This window comes from Corythoichthys intestinalis, chromosome 3, assembly GCF_030265065.1.
Source record: "Corythoichthys intestinalis isolate RoL2023-P3 chromosome 3, ASM3026506v1, whole genome shotgun sequence".
Lineage (NCBI taxonomy): Eukaryota > Metazoa > Chordata > Actinopteri > Syngnathiformes > Syngnathidae > Corythoichthys > Corythoichthys intestinalis.
The window spans coordinates 7,207,827-7,222,165 of record NC_080397.1 but is presented as its reverse complement, the minus strand read 5'-3'; the positions used below and the strand labels follow the sequence as shown (position 1 = coordinate 7,222,165).

General features: G+C 39.9%; 1 protein-coding gene across 1 annotated transcript in view; it reads right to left on the bottom strand.

Annotated features, from left to right (window-relative positions):
* Window positions 1–304: 304 nt before the first annotated feature.
* The window catches only part of prodhb (proline dehydrogenase (oxidase) 1b), a 41,701-nt gene continuing 27,666 nt past the window's right edge, over window positions 305–14,339 (bottom strand). Inside the window, exon 14 of the mRNA XM_057831733.1 lies at window positions 305–2,083. Coding sequence (XP_057687716.1) covers window positions 1,893–2,083 — 191 coding nt within the window. The 3' untranslated portion in view covers window positions 305–1,892. The remainder of the gene's footprint in view (window positions 2,084–14,339) is intronic.

Sequence of the window (14,339 nt, the reverse complement as noted above, 5' to 3'; positions counted from 1 at the left end):
AATGAGTGATTTGTTCGAGGATTCAAAGTAATTATTATATTTTTTGTACCATACATGCATTTTTGAAATGTGGGGAAAAAAACGGCATTGGCATCATAGTTCGCAATATTTACGTAAAATAAATGCTAACTGCCCGGTTTTTTGCTCTTTTAACAAAAGATCGAGACTGTTTCACGTACATATCTATAAAGAATTCAGGGATTTAAGCATTTATTCACAAGGATTTCAACGGAAAAAGCTTTTTGTTGTGATAAGGCGGCGCCACAGTGACTTAAAGACGAGCAGCACATTCGACATGATTACGTTAAAATAAATTATACTGCCCGTTTTTTTTTTTTTTTTTTTTTTTGTGCTTTTAACCAAGAATCCAGACTGTTTTACTTCCATATCTATAAAGAATCCAGGGATTTAAGCATTTATTCACAAGAATTTCAACATAAAAAGCTCTTTGTTGTGGTAAGGCGGTGCCACAGTGACTTAAAGACAAGCAGCACATTCGATATATTTACTTAAAATAAATTCTAACTGCCTGGTTTTTTTTTTTGCTTTTAACCAAGAATCGAGACTGTTTAACATCCATATCTATAAAGAATTGAGGGATTTATGCATTTATTCAAAAGAATTTTCCAAGTAAAAAGCTATTTGTCTGGGTTTCCACTTGGTCAGTTTTGACGGAGATAGGCCCCCGATTAATTGGCCCCGCGCCCCGGCAATACGATTATGAAGTCGATGACTGCGTTTAGACCAAAACCGTTGTTTGCTCGTCGCCAAAAGCAGTTTAGTGTTTTTACGTTTTCGTCTTTCGTTGTCAACAGTCAAAATCCAAAAAATTTAAGACTCACGCCACATAAAAATAAGGACGGTAATGTATGAATCAGGTTACCTCTATGCATCAGGTTGCAATGCTGATGTGTTGAGTGTTGTTTTCTAGCCTATACCTAAACGAACTGTGTGTCTGACTGAAGATATGGAGGGGTGAAGGAGTTGGCGAGTTTTTTTATTTTTGTTTTGCTGGCGTTGGCAAAGGCCTTTAGTAATCATGTTCCATTCTTTCGGTTGCAATTGAATATTTAAAAAAACCTTATCTCTCCATCGCCCTCTCGGCAGTACAGTACTAAGTACATCTTATTTTTTTCATGTATGTATTTTAGTTTTTCTATTTTGATGATTTTTTTTCTACCTTTAATGGGGAAATCTGACTTAAGCGGAAATTCGGGTTACATCCCCACGGTAGGAATGGAACTCGTTCGTAACTTGAGGAGTCCCTGTCCTTAGATGTTTCCTGTAAGGATCAGTTTTAGAAAGCTATAACTGTCGGATAAAAACAAATGCATGGAGAGTTAAAAACAGCACCAATTGATGGGTCTCACTAAATTGTGTGGATCTATTCAGTGAGTGTTATCTTGTGTCAACATAAAACCAAGTGCACAGACCTGCAGGCTTATGTATAAAAAGATGACTCTCTACCTGAATACTAAGCAGAGTAATAGTGCAAGCAATGTAATGAGAACACATGAACAGGCCTAAATTTCAAATATACTGTACATACACCTTATCAATAAAAGGCAATTCACGTATTACCATTTAAATGAAAACACTTATTTGTGCGTGATTTTTGTCCTTGCATGAGATGAACAGGTGGATGGAAAAAAAAATTGGCAACCTCTACTTGTTGACAATTTCACGAGTCCTGTTGGAGCACTTAAGATGCCCACTTGATAGATACAAGTGCTTTGCAGACCAGAGAAGGGTAAAATGAAGAATGAACATAAATGTAAAGGAAGATAGAGCATATGGGAATCATCAACAAGTGATGGGGGAAAGGAGGGAGCGGTATTGGGAGAAATAAAAGAATGAGATACAGACAGCAAGAGAAGAAAAACTTGATGCTTTCAGTATAGCGGTCTATAGAGAAGCTCCCTGGAGGTCAATCTACGTTTCAGCTCCTTCCATAACAGCGCTCTCTCCTTTTGGGCACCCTTCATGAAGCCTCGGTTCTCCTGGGCTCTCCTACTCAGGTAGGGCATCACCTCATTCACTGGGCCGTAAGGGACGTACTTGTAGACGGGAAAGCCTGCTTGACCTGAGGTTGGGTGGAAAGCCATGAGAGATTACATGGGAAAGTGTAAGGGTGTTTAACCCAATAAAATTGTGTTTAATGTTACTCATTCACAGTCATTAATGGCTAGGATGGCTGTGATCATTCCCTATTTCCAGTCCAAGGCAGTGCTGTTTTTGGCAGCCCTTTTAATTTTCATCTTAAGGCTGGAAGACATACAGTATACACTACCGTTCAAAAGTTTGGGGTCCAAGCAACCCCAAACTTATGAACCGTAGTGTACGTAATGAAAAATCCCATATGATACACTACGGTTCAAAAGTTTGGGGTCGCTTATACCCCAAACTTTTGAACGGTAGGTAGTGTATATCGAGGCGCTCCACAGACGCTCTGCTTGTAAAATGTATCCTGTGGTAATTGGGGGCGAGCCTCAGCGGTGCGTTGACACGCCGGTGTATTACCAGGGTTAGTCTTATGGGAAAAAAAATACTTATTAGTCTTAGCAGGGGTGCTGGAAGCCACTCCCAGCAGGGGGTACTGAGGATCTTATTTTGTTTTTTTCCCATCCAAAAGCAGCCTTTTGGTCCAAATTTATCACGCTCGCACTTTTTCTCCATACAAGGCATGCACAATGGCAGTATACACAAATGCTGAATAGTTAACGTACTACAACTAATCCATGACAAAGACAGCGTTCTATTTCACAGACACTGTGTGTCAGAGTTTTTGTATTGGAAAAAAAGCTTACGTGTATTATAATACAAATCCCCGCAGCGAGATGGCACAATGACACAGAAACACATTTGAAAACTAACAGGTCCAATAAGCCTCGGTTTAACACCCCCTTTTCACAACAATAAAATAAATTGCACATGAATAGCCAACAAACAACAAACAATAATATGGCTACAATGCAAGCTATTTGAAGTTCTCCACTACCTAACCCTCGCTAGCCACTATTATCAAATATCATAAATCATAATTAGGGTTGGTCCGATCATGTTTTTTTGCGATCCGATCCCGATCGTTTTAGTTTGAGTATCTGCTGATCCCGATATATCCTGATCCGATTGCTTTTTTTTTGCTCCCGATTCAATTCCAATCATTCCCGATATTTTTTTCCCGATCATATACATTTTGGCAATGCATTAAGAAAAAAATGAATAAAACTCGACGAATATATACATTCAACATACAGTACATAAGTACTGTATTTGTTTATTATGACAATAAATCCTCAAGATGGCATTTACATTATTAACATTCTTTCTGTGAGAGGGATCCATGGATAAAAGACTTGTAATTCTTAATGTGACTTTGTATATTGTGACTAAATATTGCCATCTAGTGTATTTGTTGAACTTTCAGTAAATGATACTGTAGCCATTTAACTTCTGCCCAAATGCATGAAGGGAAATGCAACCATGACTGTGCATATGGGCACCAATTGATATATCTTCTCTGCGTTGGGAATTAACACATGGTGTAAAGAAAAAGATCATTTACTACCTTTCTTCCCCACATTGCTTTCCAACAATATTTCTAATTGTTGAGAGAGGAATTTTAAGGCTTTAGCCAATTTAAAAAAGGCGCCAAAGGCTGACAAAATTCACTCAACTCATTTTACGCTGCCTTTTAGCTCTATATATAGGTAAATCGGCGGCATTATAGATTGAACGCGATAATGAGTGAGTGGGTCGTATAGCGCATGCGTTAATTGCGTTAAATATTTTAACGTGATTAATTGAAAATAAATTAATTATAGCCCTAATTTAAGCCAAAACTAAAGACTCTGGATGAGTGTAAGACATTTTCTCTGTAACGTTAAATACAATTAGAAAACGATTTAATTAAAAAATATATATATATTAAAAAAAGGTATGTCCGATATTTTTTTGCCGATTCCGATACTTTGAAAATGACGTGATCGGACCCGATCGATCGGGACATCTTTAATCATAGTCCTAATTTTTTACCTCAAATTGAATTTTGAAAATTTTCGCTGTTTTTGTCAAGAAAAAAATCGCTAATTTGTTTTTGTGCCATGTTAATGCGTCCTCTGTCAACAGTTAACTTTTCCGTTCCAATCGGGCCTTATACCTGGTAGCTGTCAGGTGGTGACCATGTTATTAACAACAACAACAACAAAACTTTTTCACTATATATATTTAATTTCCAAAGTTAAATATGCTATTATTTCATTATGTTTTATTTATTGATTTATCTAAACAAACAAAAAAAGAATCTATCAAAACACTTTTTTTCCTCCCCAACACCAGAGGGTACTGCAGCACCCTCAGCACCTCAATAGCGTACCGCACGAATGCTATTTTTAGGCCGTGACATTGCCATCGTAACGCGGAAGTGGGTCATTATAGGCAGGCCCTCGCATACAATCCATGTTATTTCTGCTTATTTTCTCTGGTAATTTTTCAAAAAAGAACATGCCGAACAAACACTGCTACTATGGAACTTTTAGAAACGACTCTAGACATTACGACATATGAAGGATGTTTTCTTCATATGTTTCCTGGAACCAAAAACCCGGAGGAAAACATGTGAATAATGGATGAACTTGCGCTGACGTCCAAAAGACCAGTTTAATGCAAGTGAGGTGAAGCCATTCACATTTTGTATGCAGTAAACATTTTCTTGAGGGCCATGGTCCAACAGAGGACGAAGAGGTAAGCCATTTTGATATTTTTACTTATTTTTTAGCGTAGCGTTTTGCCTCGCTGCTTCTGTCTGACAATGAATGACCTAAAAAAAAATTAAAATTATATGTGACTGCAACTGTTACCTTTTCTGTTGTAAAAAAAAAAAATAGTGAGGAGGAAGTGTAAATGAATAATAGAATTAAGATTTGTTATTAATGAAAAAATTAAAAGTGTTCGTTGGTTGTCACTGAGTAGCTAGCATTTGCGATCGCTACACAAAAACAGCAATGTAAATTGCCCGCAAGAACGGTCAAAGACGTAAAACAACCAGAGAATATAATATATAAGAAAGACAGGGCATATGGTGGTAAACGATAGATTGTTGAAACAGGAGAATGTCATTGTCAGTGACGTAAGGCAATGCACACAAGAAAATGGTGTCGATAAAAAAGCTAACTCTGGATTAGGTCAGCTCTTTTTCCCCGTCTTTTTCAGCCCTTGACACTCAAGCCATTGCTTTAACTGAACACTTGTATGTTTTTCTACATCTTTACCAGTGAATTTGGCACCACGGTTATCATTTTCGGACAGAATTAGTAGGTTTAGCTCAGTAATCATCTCGTTCATACACCATTTCCATGCATTTACTATTAGGGACAAACGAGAGGTTGGCCCGCCTAGCAATAATTGCTAACGTCATGAATATTAATGAGCAAAAGTGACACGTTGCTTGTGGTACGCCATTCCCATGACACTGAATCTTAGTCATATTTTAATCATTTCAAAATGTGTTGTCTTCGTCTAGTTTTAGTGGATGACTACTCAAAATGTTTTCGTCTGTAAAATTTAAAACTTCAAAAACGTCCAAAAATGAATAAATAAATCTTTCCAACTATTTCGAATGAACATTGAAAGACGAGCACATATTGTAGCATCTACAAGGACAATGGCAACGTTGTCATGATAATAAACACTCAGCAGGAAAACTGTATATTATTTTAAATTTATTATACAAACCTGGATGCAACTATCTGTATGTAAAAAAAAAAAGTTGTCCGGAAGTTTAAAACGACGCACGTGACGCTAAATGTTCACTACGATTCACAACTACTGTGCAAAGCAAAACTGCATTTCCTCTCTTGCCAAGACTAGAAAACAAATCATACCCTACTTGAAGCACATCCTAACACTGGTAAGGATGGGGGGGCAGCACCTCTCACATGAGTGACACGACGCATGTACAATATGAAAATGTCACGCATTGGGAACATACAGTATGGCAGAAACTATGTTCAACTCGTTGTCGTCTCATCAGACGAAAATGGGCATTCGTCTTGTTATGTTTTAATCTCCCAAAACACTTTTTTAGCTCATTATCGTCTCGTTGTCGTCATGAAAAAGTGTTAAAATATTTTCATTATCATCTTTGACAAAAACGACACTGGACCATTGTTGTTTTCGTCAACAATGACAATAACGAAAATATTTCGTCGACGAACACTTTTTATGTGACGATGACGTGACAATGACAAGATAAAAACGGCTTGGGAAACTAAAACATAACAATGACAGTTTTTGTCTGATGAGATGAGAATGCGGCGAAAATGCGCAATAGTTTCCATTACATGTTCACAATGTGTGACATTTTATGTGTAGTTAGCCTGCATCGTAGCAGTGTCTGTTTGTGTCACTCATGTGACGTGCTGCGCCCCCTCCCCAACTCACCAGAGTCTCCAGTCTCCATGCAGCTTTCACATAAACATGCAATGTTGCTTTAGCCTTTAATGTGCCTATGAGAGCAAAAAGCATGTTATTTCATTTGTCACGCGGTATTTTATGCTCCTGAAGGAAATGGACCGCTTAGATGTGTGTGGAAGCGATCGATTTATACTATATATACACACATATACACACACACATATATATATATATATATATATATATATATATATATTTTATTTTATTTTATTTTATTTTTTTTACATTTTTTTAATACCTCGCCATGAAAATGAATAACTTGCTGTCTTCAGGAGGAATGCGAATGTGACGTCAGCATCTCACAATACAGCATTGCTTTATAGCATGCAGATGGACTCAGCTGGATTCAGCTGATTTTGCGGATTAATTTGTTTATTTTTTGCATCACGCCAGCCAAATGTGCTGCAGGGTTTTGTTGCTGCAGAGAGGCTTATGAGCCTTTTTGGGTTTCAAAAACCCCCACCCCGAGATTGGCCAAAAAAAGTCCGACAACTGTGGGACCATTTGACTTACAAGGAAGTGAGTAAACATCGTATTTTGTATTATGTCAAATACTGGGATCATGGCACACGTTTTAAAACGGAGGTGGCTTGCATTTTGTGGCTGACAATACTCCTTGTCCGGCAGCTTGTTGCACACCCTCATCGGTCCTCTTCCTGTGCCTGCCGGTGTAGGTGCACTATCCTATTCCCCTCACTATCCACTCGCGGGGGCCTGCGCTTGTCAGTGACGTTCCTTATTCTTGCTAAATGTTTATACAACTTTAACATTTGTTAATAATATGCTCTGCGTGGAGTATCATCCATCGCTTTTCCTTTTTAAATGGGCACTTTTAAGCGAACGCAAGAAGTAACAACGAGAACATTTTTAAACAGGCATTTCACGGGACAGCATTTCCTCGGCCAATTATATAGCTTATATAGCGAGAGCGAGTGGAAGAGGATAGTGAACCTACACCGGGAGAGCGCTATAGACCCCAATCACATGACGTCACAACTCCGCCCCCCTGACTGGAGCCGCCATATTGTCCGTCAGCTCGTCGTGTTTACACATTACCGCTACGTACATGCCTCCTATTGCGGCGTGTTTTTCTGCTCGTTAACATTAATAATCAAAATGGTGAAGGCGTGTGTGGCGGTTGGACTTGAAGTTCTACCGTATTCCGAGAGACCCGAAGAGGAGAGCGAGATGGACTGCTGCAATCCGACGAGAAAACTGGGCACCAAACGATCACCACAGACTATGTAGTAGTCATTTTTTACCTGGTAAGATGCATTTAATATATATTTAGAGGGTTTTGGGCTGACAACCACAATTAAGATCATTGCAAGGCTAATCGCCGACAACATACAGTATCAAATTCAAGATGTTTATTTCATCATTATTTTTTGAATAATATTTAGCTGGTACCAAGTGAAAGAAGCTGGCCTCGTCTACGGATCATCAGTTAAACAGGGGTGTCCAAACTTTTTGCAAAGGGGGCCAGATTTGGTGTGGTAAAAATGTGGGGGGCTACCTTGGCTGATTTAGTCTTGACCAGCTGAAGAAAATTAATGATGATATCTGAAACCACACTTTTGGACCACAACTTCTACAATAGCTGGATAAGGCAAGGCAAGGCAAGGCAAATTTATTTATATAGCACAATTCAACACAAGGCAATTCAAAGTGCTTTACATCACATGAAGATCATAAAAATCACATTTAAATCAACACAACGTAGAAACGAAGACAAAAGATCGCATTTAATCACAGAATAAAAATAAATAAATAAAATAAAAATAAAACGAAAACTACTACAAATAATAATAATTGAAATCAGCAATGGAGATAAAAACAAGAGGAATAGAAAGCAGGTAGATTGAAATATATAGACAGTTATAGATATGCAGTGCAAAACAAAAGCGTTTTTAGCCCTGATTTAAAAGAGCTAACAGTTTGTGCATACTTCAGACGTTCGGGTAACTTGTTCCAGAGGTGAGGAGCATAATAACTAAATGCTGCCTCACCCTGCTTGGTTCTTGTTCTTGGAACATGCAGAAGACCGGTTCCAGACGACCTTAGGGGTCTAGATGTCTCATAGGACTCTAACAAGTCAAGCATGTATTTTGGTCCAAGGCCATTAAGTGTTTTGTAGACGAGCAGTAGTATTTAATAGTCTATCCTTTGACTTACTGGAAGCCAGTGTAGCGATTTCAAAACTGGTGTAATGTGGTCCAGCTTCCTTGTATTTGTGAGGACTCTGGCTGCAGCATTCTGTACCAGCTGCAACTTCCTGACTGATTTTTTATCAAGACCTGTAAATATACCGTTGCAATAGTCCAATCTGCTGAAAATGAATGCATGCATAAGTTTTTCCATGTCTTGTTGAGTCAGAAGCCCCTTAATTCTGGTTATATTTTTTAGGTGGTAATAAGCGGATTTAGTGACGGACTTTAAATGGCTATCAAATTTTAGGTCTGAGTCAATAATTACGCCAAGTTTTCTGACTTGATTTGTAGCTGTAAGTGACATTGTGCTAAGTTGGCTGCTTATCTTTGACCTTTCCTTTTTTGGCCCAAAAATGATCACCTCTGTCTTCTGCACATTTAACTGGAGAAAATTCTGGCACATCCATTCATTGATTTGATGAATGCATTTGCTCAGGGTGACTAAGGGACTATAATCATGTGGGGACACAGAAATGTACAGTTGTGTGTCATCTGCATAGGCGTGATAGGAGATGTCATACTGTTCCATTATCTGAGCTAACGGAAGCATATAGATGTTAAATAAGAGTGGTCCAAGAATTGACCCTTGAGGGACTCCACACGTGAATTTGGTTCGTTCTGACTGATGGTTTCCGATTGACACAAAGAAATCCCTATCATGTAGATAGGATGTGAACCACTGAAGAATAGTGTCAGTAAGCCCTACCCACTGTTCCAATCTGCTGAGTAGTATGTTGTGATCAACCGTGTCAAATGCGGCGCTGAGATCCAATAGTAGCAGAACAGATGATTTGCCTGCATCGGTATTCCGACGAATATCATTTAGGACTTTGATAAGCACAGTCTAGGTGCTGTGTTGTGGTCGAAATCCAGACTGAAATGAGTTAAAAAGATTGTTTTGCATCATATAATTCTGGATCTGTTCGAACACAACCCTTTCGATAATTTTCCCCAGGAATGTCAGATTTGATATTGGCCTGTAATTACTAATGGTTGAGGCATCCAGATTAGGTTTTTTTAGGAGAGGTTTTATTACTGCAGTTTTTAAAGTCTGAGGAAACTCTCCTGTTTGGAGAGAAGTATTTATAATCTGAAGTATGTCTGGGGCTATGCAATGAAAAACAGTTTTGAAAAAGTTTGAAGGAAGGATGTCAAGGCAACATGTTGTGGGCTTTAATTTCGACACAATTTCTGTTAAAGTGGCATAGTCCAAGAGGCTAAACTGTCTAAGATTGACGGGGGGGACATTTTGGGAGGCATTTAGTGTAACATTTGTTAATCTGGAGTTGCACACAGTCTGTCTAATCTTTAGTACTTTGTGTGTAAAGAATGCCGCGAAATTATTACAGGACACCTCAGATGCCAATTCCTGAGGTATTGATGCTTGTGGGTTTGTCAGTTTGTCAACAACAGAAAATAGTGTGCGGGTATTGTTAGTGTTTCTACTAATGATCTCTGAAAAATATGACTGTCTAGCATTTTTCAGTTCCTGGTTGTATTTGCGAAGACTGTCTTTGTAGATATCATAAAAAACTAGGAGTTTGTTTTTTCGCCATCTGCGTTCTGCTCGTCTACAAACTTGCTTTTGTTTTATAGCTAGTATGGCATTTCTCCAGGGTGACCTCTTCTTTCTTGACAAAGATTTTGTCTTAATCGGGGCAATAGTGTCAATTACAGTCATCACACTGGAACTGAAACTATTTACAAGTTCTTCCACTGGAGCTATTGTAGGGGTTAATGGTGAGGCATAGGCCTGTGTGAATAACGCACAAGTGTTATCACTTATGTAACGCTTCCTAATCACCTCTGTTTCCCTTTTCAGAGGATGGACAGGGGTGGTCATTTTAAACATAATGCAGTAGTGATCAGACAGAGCAACATCATTCACTGTGACCTCAGAGATGTTAAGACCTTTGGATATTATTAAATCCAGTATGTGCCCTCTGTTATGTGTTGGAACTGTGACATGCTGAGATAAACCAAATGTATCCAAAATATTTAAAAGCTCTATAGCACATCCTTCTTCAGGATTATCAACATGAATGTTAAAGTCACCCACTAGAACAACACAATCAAAGTCCATGCAGACAGAAGACAGCATTTTGGTAAACTCATCAAAAAACATTGTGTTATACTTTGGTGGTCTGTAAAGTGTTACCAAGGCAGCTCTGCAAGGGCTTTTTAGCTGAATGACAATATATTCAAAGGAATCAAACTGACCACATGAAATATTTGTGCATTGGAAACTGTCCCTGATCAGACTGGCAACCCCACCTCCTTTCTTATGGGTTCTTGGCGCACTAAAGAAATTGAAGTTTATGGGGGTTGCCTCAATCAGAACTGTCGAGCTCTTATCTTTATCTAACCAAGTTTCTGTTAGGAACATCATGTCAAGGTTATGTTTGCTGATAAAATCATTAATTAAGAAAGATTTGCCAGCTAAAGATCTTATATTTAGCAGAGCCAATTGGAGATGCCAGACTGGATTCACTGGTGAGTTTTGGGAATGACATACTATGCTTAACAGGTTGGCAGAGTTGATTGAACGTTTTTTATTTCTCACCAATCTAGCCCTTTTTGTGTTGTTTATTACCACTGGGATTGTTGAGCATACAGACTGTACTCCATAGGGCCCCGGCTTTTGCTGGGACAGAACAGTCTTTGTAATGTTGTCACAGCCTGGACCCGGTGCATATCATACTGGTGTCGCAAACATGGCTTCCTCCATAGAAGGATAATACCGTGTAGTTCCAGAGTTGTAGTGCTTTGGCTTTGCCCCGAGAGAATTCCAGGGGAGGCTGGTTGGTTTGTTGCCATCTTCCCCTGGCACCTGTCGGGTGTGACAGGTACAGGGTGGAAGCGAAGACATGAACTTGAGGAGATCAAGAGACTGGTTAACCTTGCTATTTAGATCCATGGAGTCCAGACCAGGTTGACTCATTATTCCATCCAAACTAAGTCGTCGGCGGGGTGGCTTCCGGGACTGTGGGGATTTAGGCCTTGATGAGGCCTTAGCCTGACTGAGTCGGCGGAGTGGTGGCGTCTTGGAGTGTGAGGATTTGGTGCTGGATGGGGCCTTATCCTGGAGTCGGCGGCGTAGTGGCGTCTTGGAGTGTGAGGATTTGGGGCTGGATGGGGCCTTATCCTGAAGTCGGCGGCGTGTTGGCGTCTTGGAGTGTGAGGATTTGAGGCTGGATGGGGCCTCGTCAGCAGAGGATTGCACGGTCAGGTGGTTCTCCTCCTGTTGAGCTGATGGAGCCGCTTCTTGGGTCTCGTCTGAAGGAGGTCGATCACCTGCTACCAGGGTCTCCTCCCGTTGAGGCAGTGGAGCCTCAGCAGAGGGTTGGTCACAGCCTGGCAGTGCTGGCTTAGTCACTTCTCCTTCAGCGATTGTAGGCTCCATTTTTGGAGGAGACGATCCTGCGTGCTCACCAGCCTCAATGTTTATCAGATGTTTTGGGACAGCTTGCCTCCTTTCCTCGAGATAAGCAGACTGTCTGTGCCTCAAGAGATAAAACATGCTGCTGCTTAGTAACCGCACTCCTGACTTATTTAGGTGAAGGCCATCGTTTTTAAAGAGATGCCTGCGCCCTGAAAATATGTTGAAATTGTCAATGAAGTACATCGATTGTCCAGCGCATGTAGCTTTGAGCCACTTGTTGAGCATCATCACTCTGCTGAAACTTTCATCCCCCAGCCTGGGCACGGGTATGGGTCCACTGAAAAACACCTCAGTATTTAAAGTACTGACTTTGTTTATCAGTTCAGTGAAGTCTTGCTTTAAAAGTTTAAGTTTTCTTCGTCCCACTCCCTTTCAGGCATTTTGTTTTGTTTTGTTTTGTGTCTTTTTTTTTGTCTCTGTTGTTTCTTGAAAGCAAAGATCTGTATTTGTGAAGATGAATGTAACTGCCTGAAATGAAATGAAATTAAAAAAAAAAAAAAAAAAAAAGCTCTGATTTTTGCTTCGCAATATCGAGTGCTCCTGTGTGTATTATCAGAGTAGTGGCTGTTGGATGCTGAGCAGCAATGCTCAGGATACTAGCTGTGATATCAGACACAGTTGCTTTATTAAAACAACATACTTTGGTATTGTTGCTACAAAAGTGTTTTATCCCATTCACAGCAATGTCGCCCACTATCAGAGTGCGGGGCCCAGTGGGTCGCTTTCTCTGTAGCCTGTTAGCACATGCATTAGCATCGTACCTCTCTTTCGAGCTGGGTGTTCCAACTTTCCCGGGTTCAGGAGTCTCGGAGAGTGGCGTAAATCTATTTTCCAGTAGAATTCCAGCAGCTTGAGGCACTTTGCTTTGACCCTTTGTTGTTGCCTTGATCTGTGATAATTTCTTTTCTGGTGCCGGAGTAGATGACGCAGTCTTCTGCAGAGGTGGCCATTCCTTTTCATCGTAAATCTGCCAGTGCTGGGTTCTGCCAGGGTCCCGTTGAGTCTCGATGGTGTTTGTTTGCATTCTGTGGGTCCGCTCCCACTCGCTGTTTTGGGAGATCGGCAGAGTGGTTTCATTCCCAAGTTGTCCATTTACCTCCATATTCACTTCAAGCCGGTAGATTTTTGTTTCCAGTACTGCTATCTTCTGGAGCAGTTTGTGGTAATCATCCATTGACAGGGGAGGCATGTTGCTACTTAGCTTCCGTTAGCCGAATTCCTCAGTTCCAGTCGCGATAAGGCAGACTTGTGTTCCAGTAACGACAAAAAAGCACTTTAAAAGGCTCAAAAATGCTCAAAAAGCCTTTGTTTCAATATAAACAAGATTAAAAGAAAATCCCAAGACTTGCTGAGTAATTTAGAGGTGATTAAAAATGATTAAAAAGATGATTGAAGCTTGAGAAGCAGGAGCAAAGCAGAGAGACGTCTGCACAGTAGCGAAGCAGCAGGAGTGCAAGTATAGATAACTGTAAATACTGCACGGCGGACCAATATAACAGCTCAAGGATGTGGACGGTAAACTGAAACTTATCAACGGCAGGAGTCTCTACAAGAATCTTGAACACATTAAGGATTATCTACTAAAGATAACAAAGGCTATCATTGTTGCCACCATGTACACCTTAGCAATGTATCCTTTTAAGAGACTTATAAGAAAAGCATTTTGTGTCGCTACTCACACCAGCTGTGATAACACATAATCACTTTTGCCACACACATAGCCACGACAAAATGTTCCCACAGCAAACAGATGCAATAATGTCAGGGACATGACAAAGCCATAACCTTGTACGCCCTGAAATTAATCGAGCTGCCTGACTGGACGCTGAGTTACTAAACCCAGATTGTTTATTGCAGTTTTGTGGCCATCTGATGTATGTACCATGTCTGAATGTGCGTCTTTAGTTGTATGGGGGACGGGAAACTGAAAAGCATATGCTTCTTCCCGTCCGCCTTTGTCTTCTTCTTCGGTTCCTTCGGGCAAATCATATCACATTTTGTAATTGTCAATGATTGTCAATGATACCGATGATGATGACTATAAAATTATTCAAATTTACATAGAACAATATATTTAAACAAATTTTAGCAAGCCCTTCTGTGTGTCACATTTGCTTTATCTATTTATTTTTTTAAATTCATAATTTCAACAATCTCGCCTTTGTGGCGTTCTCTTTCGACACTCGGGCTCTTGCGAAATACTGCTGCTGTGA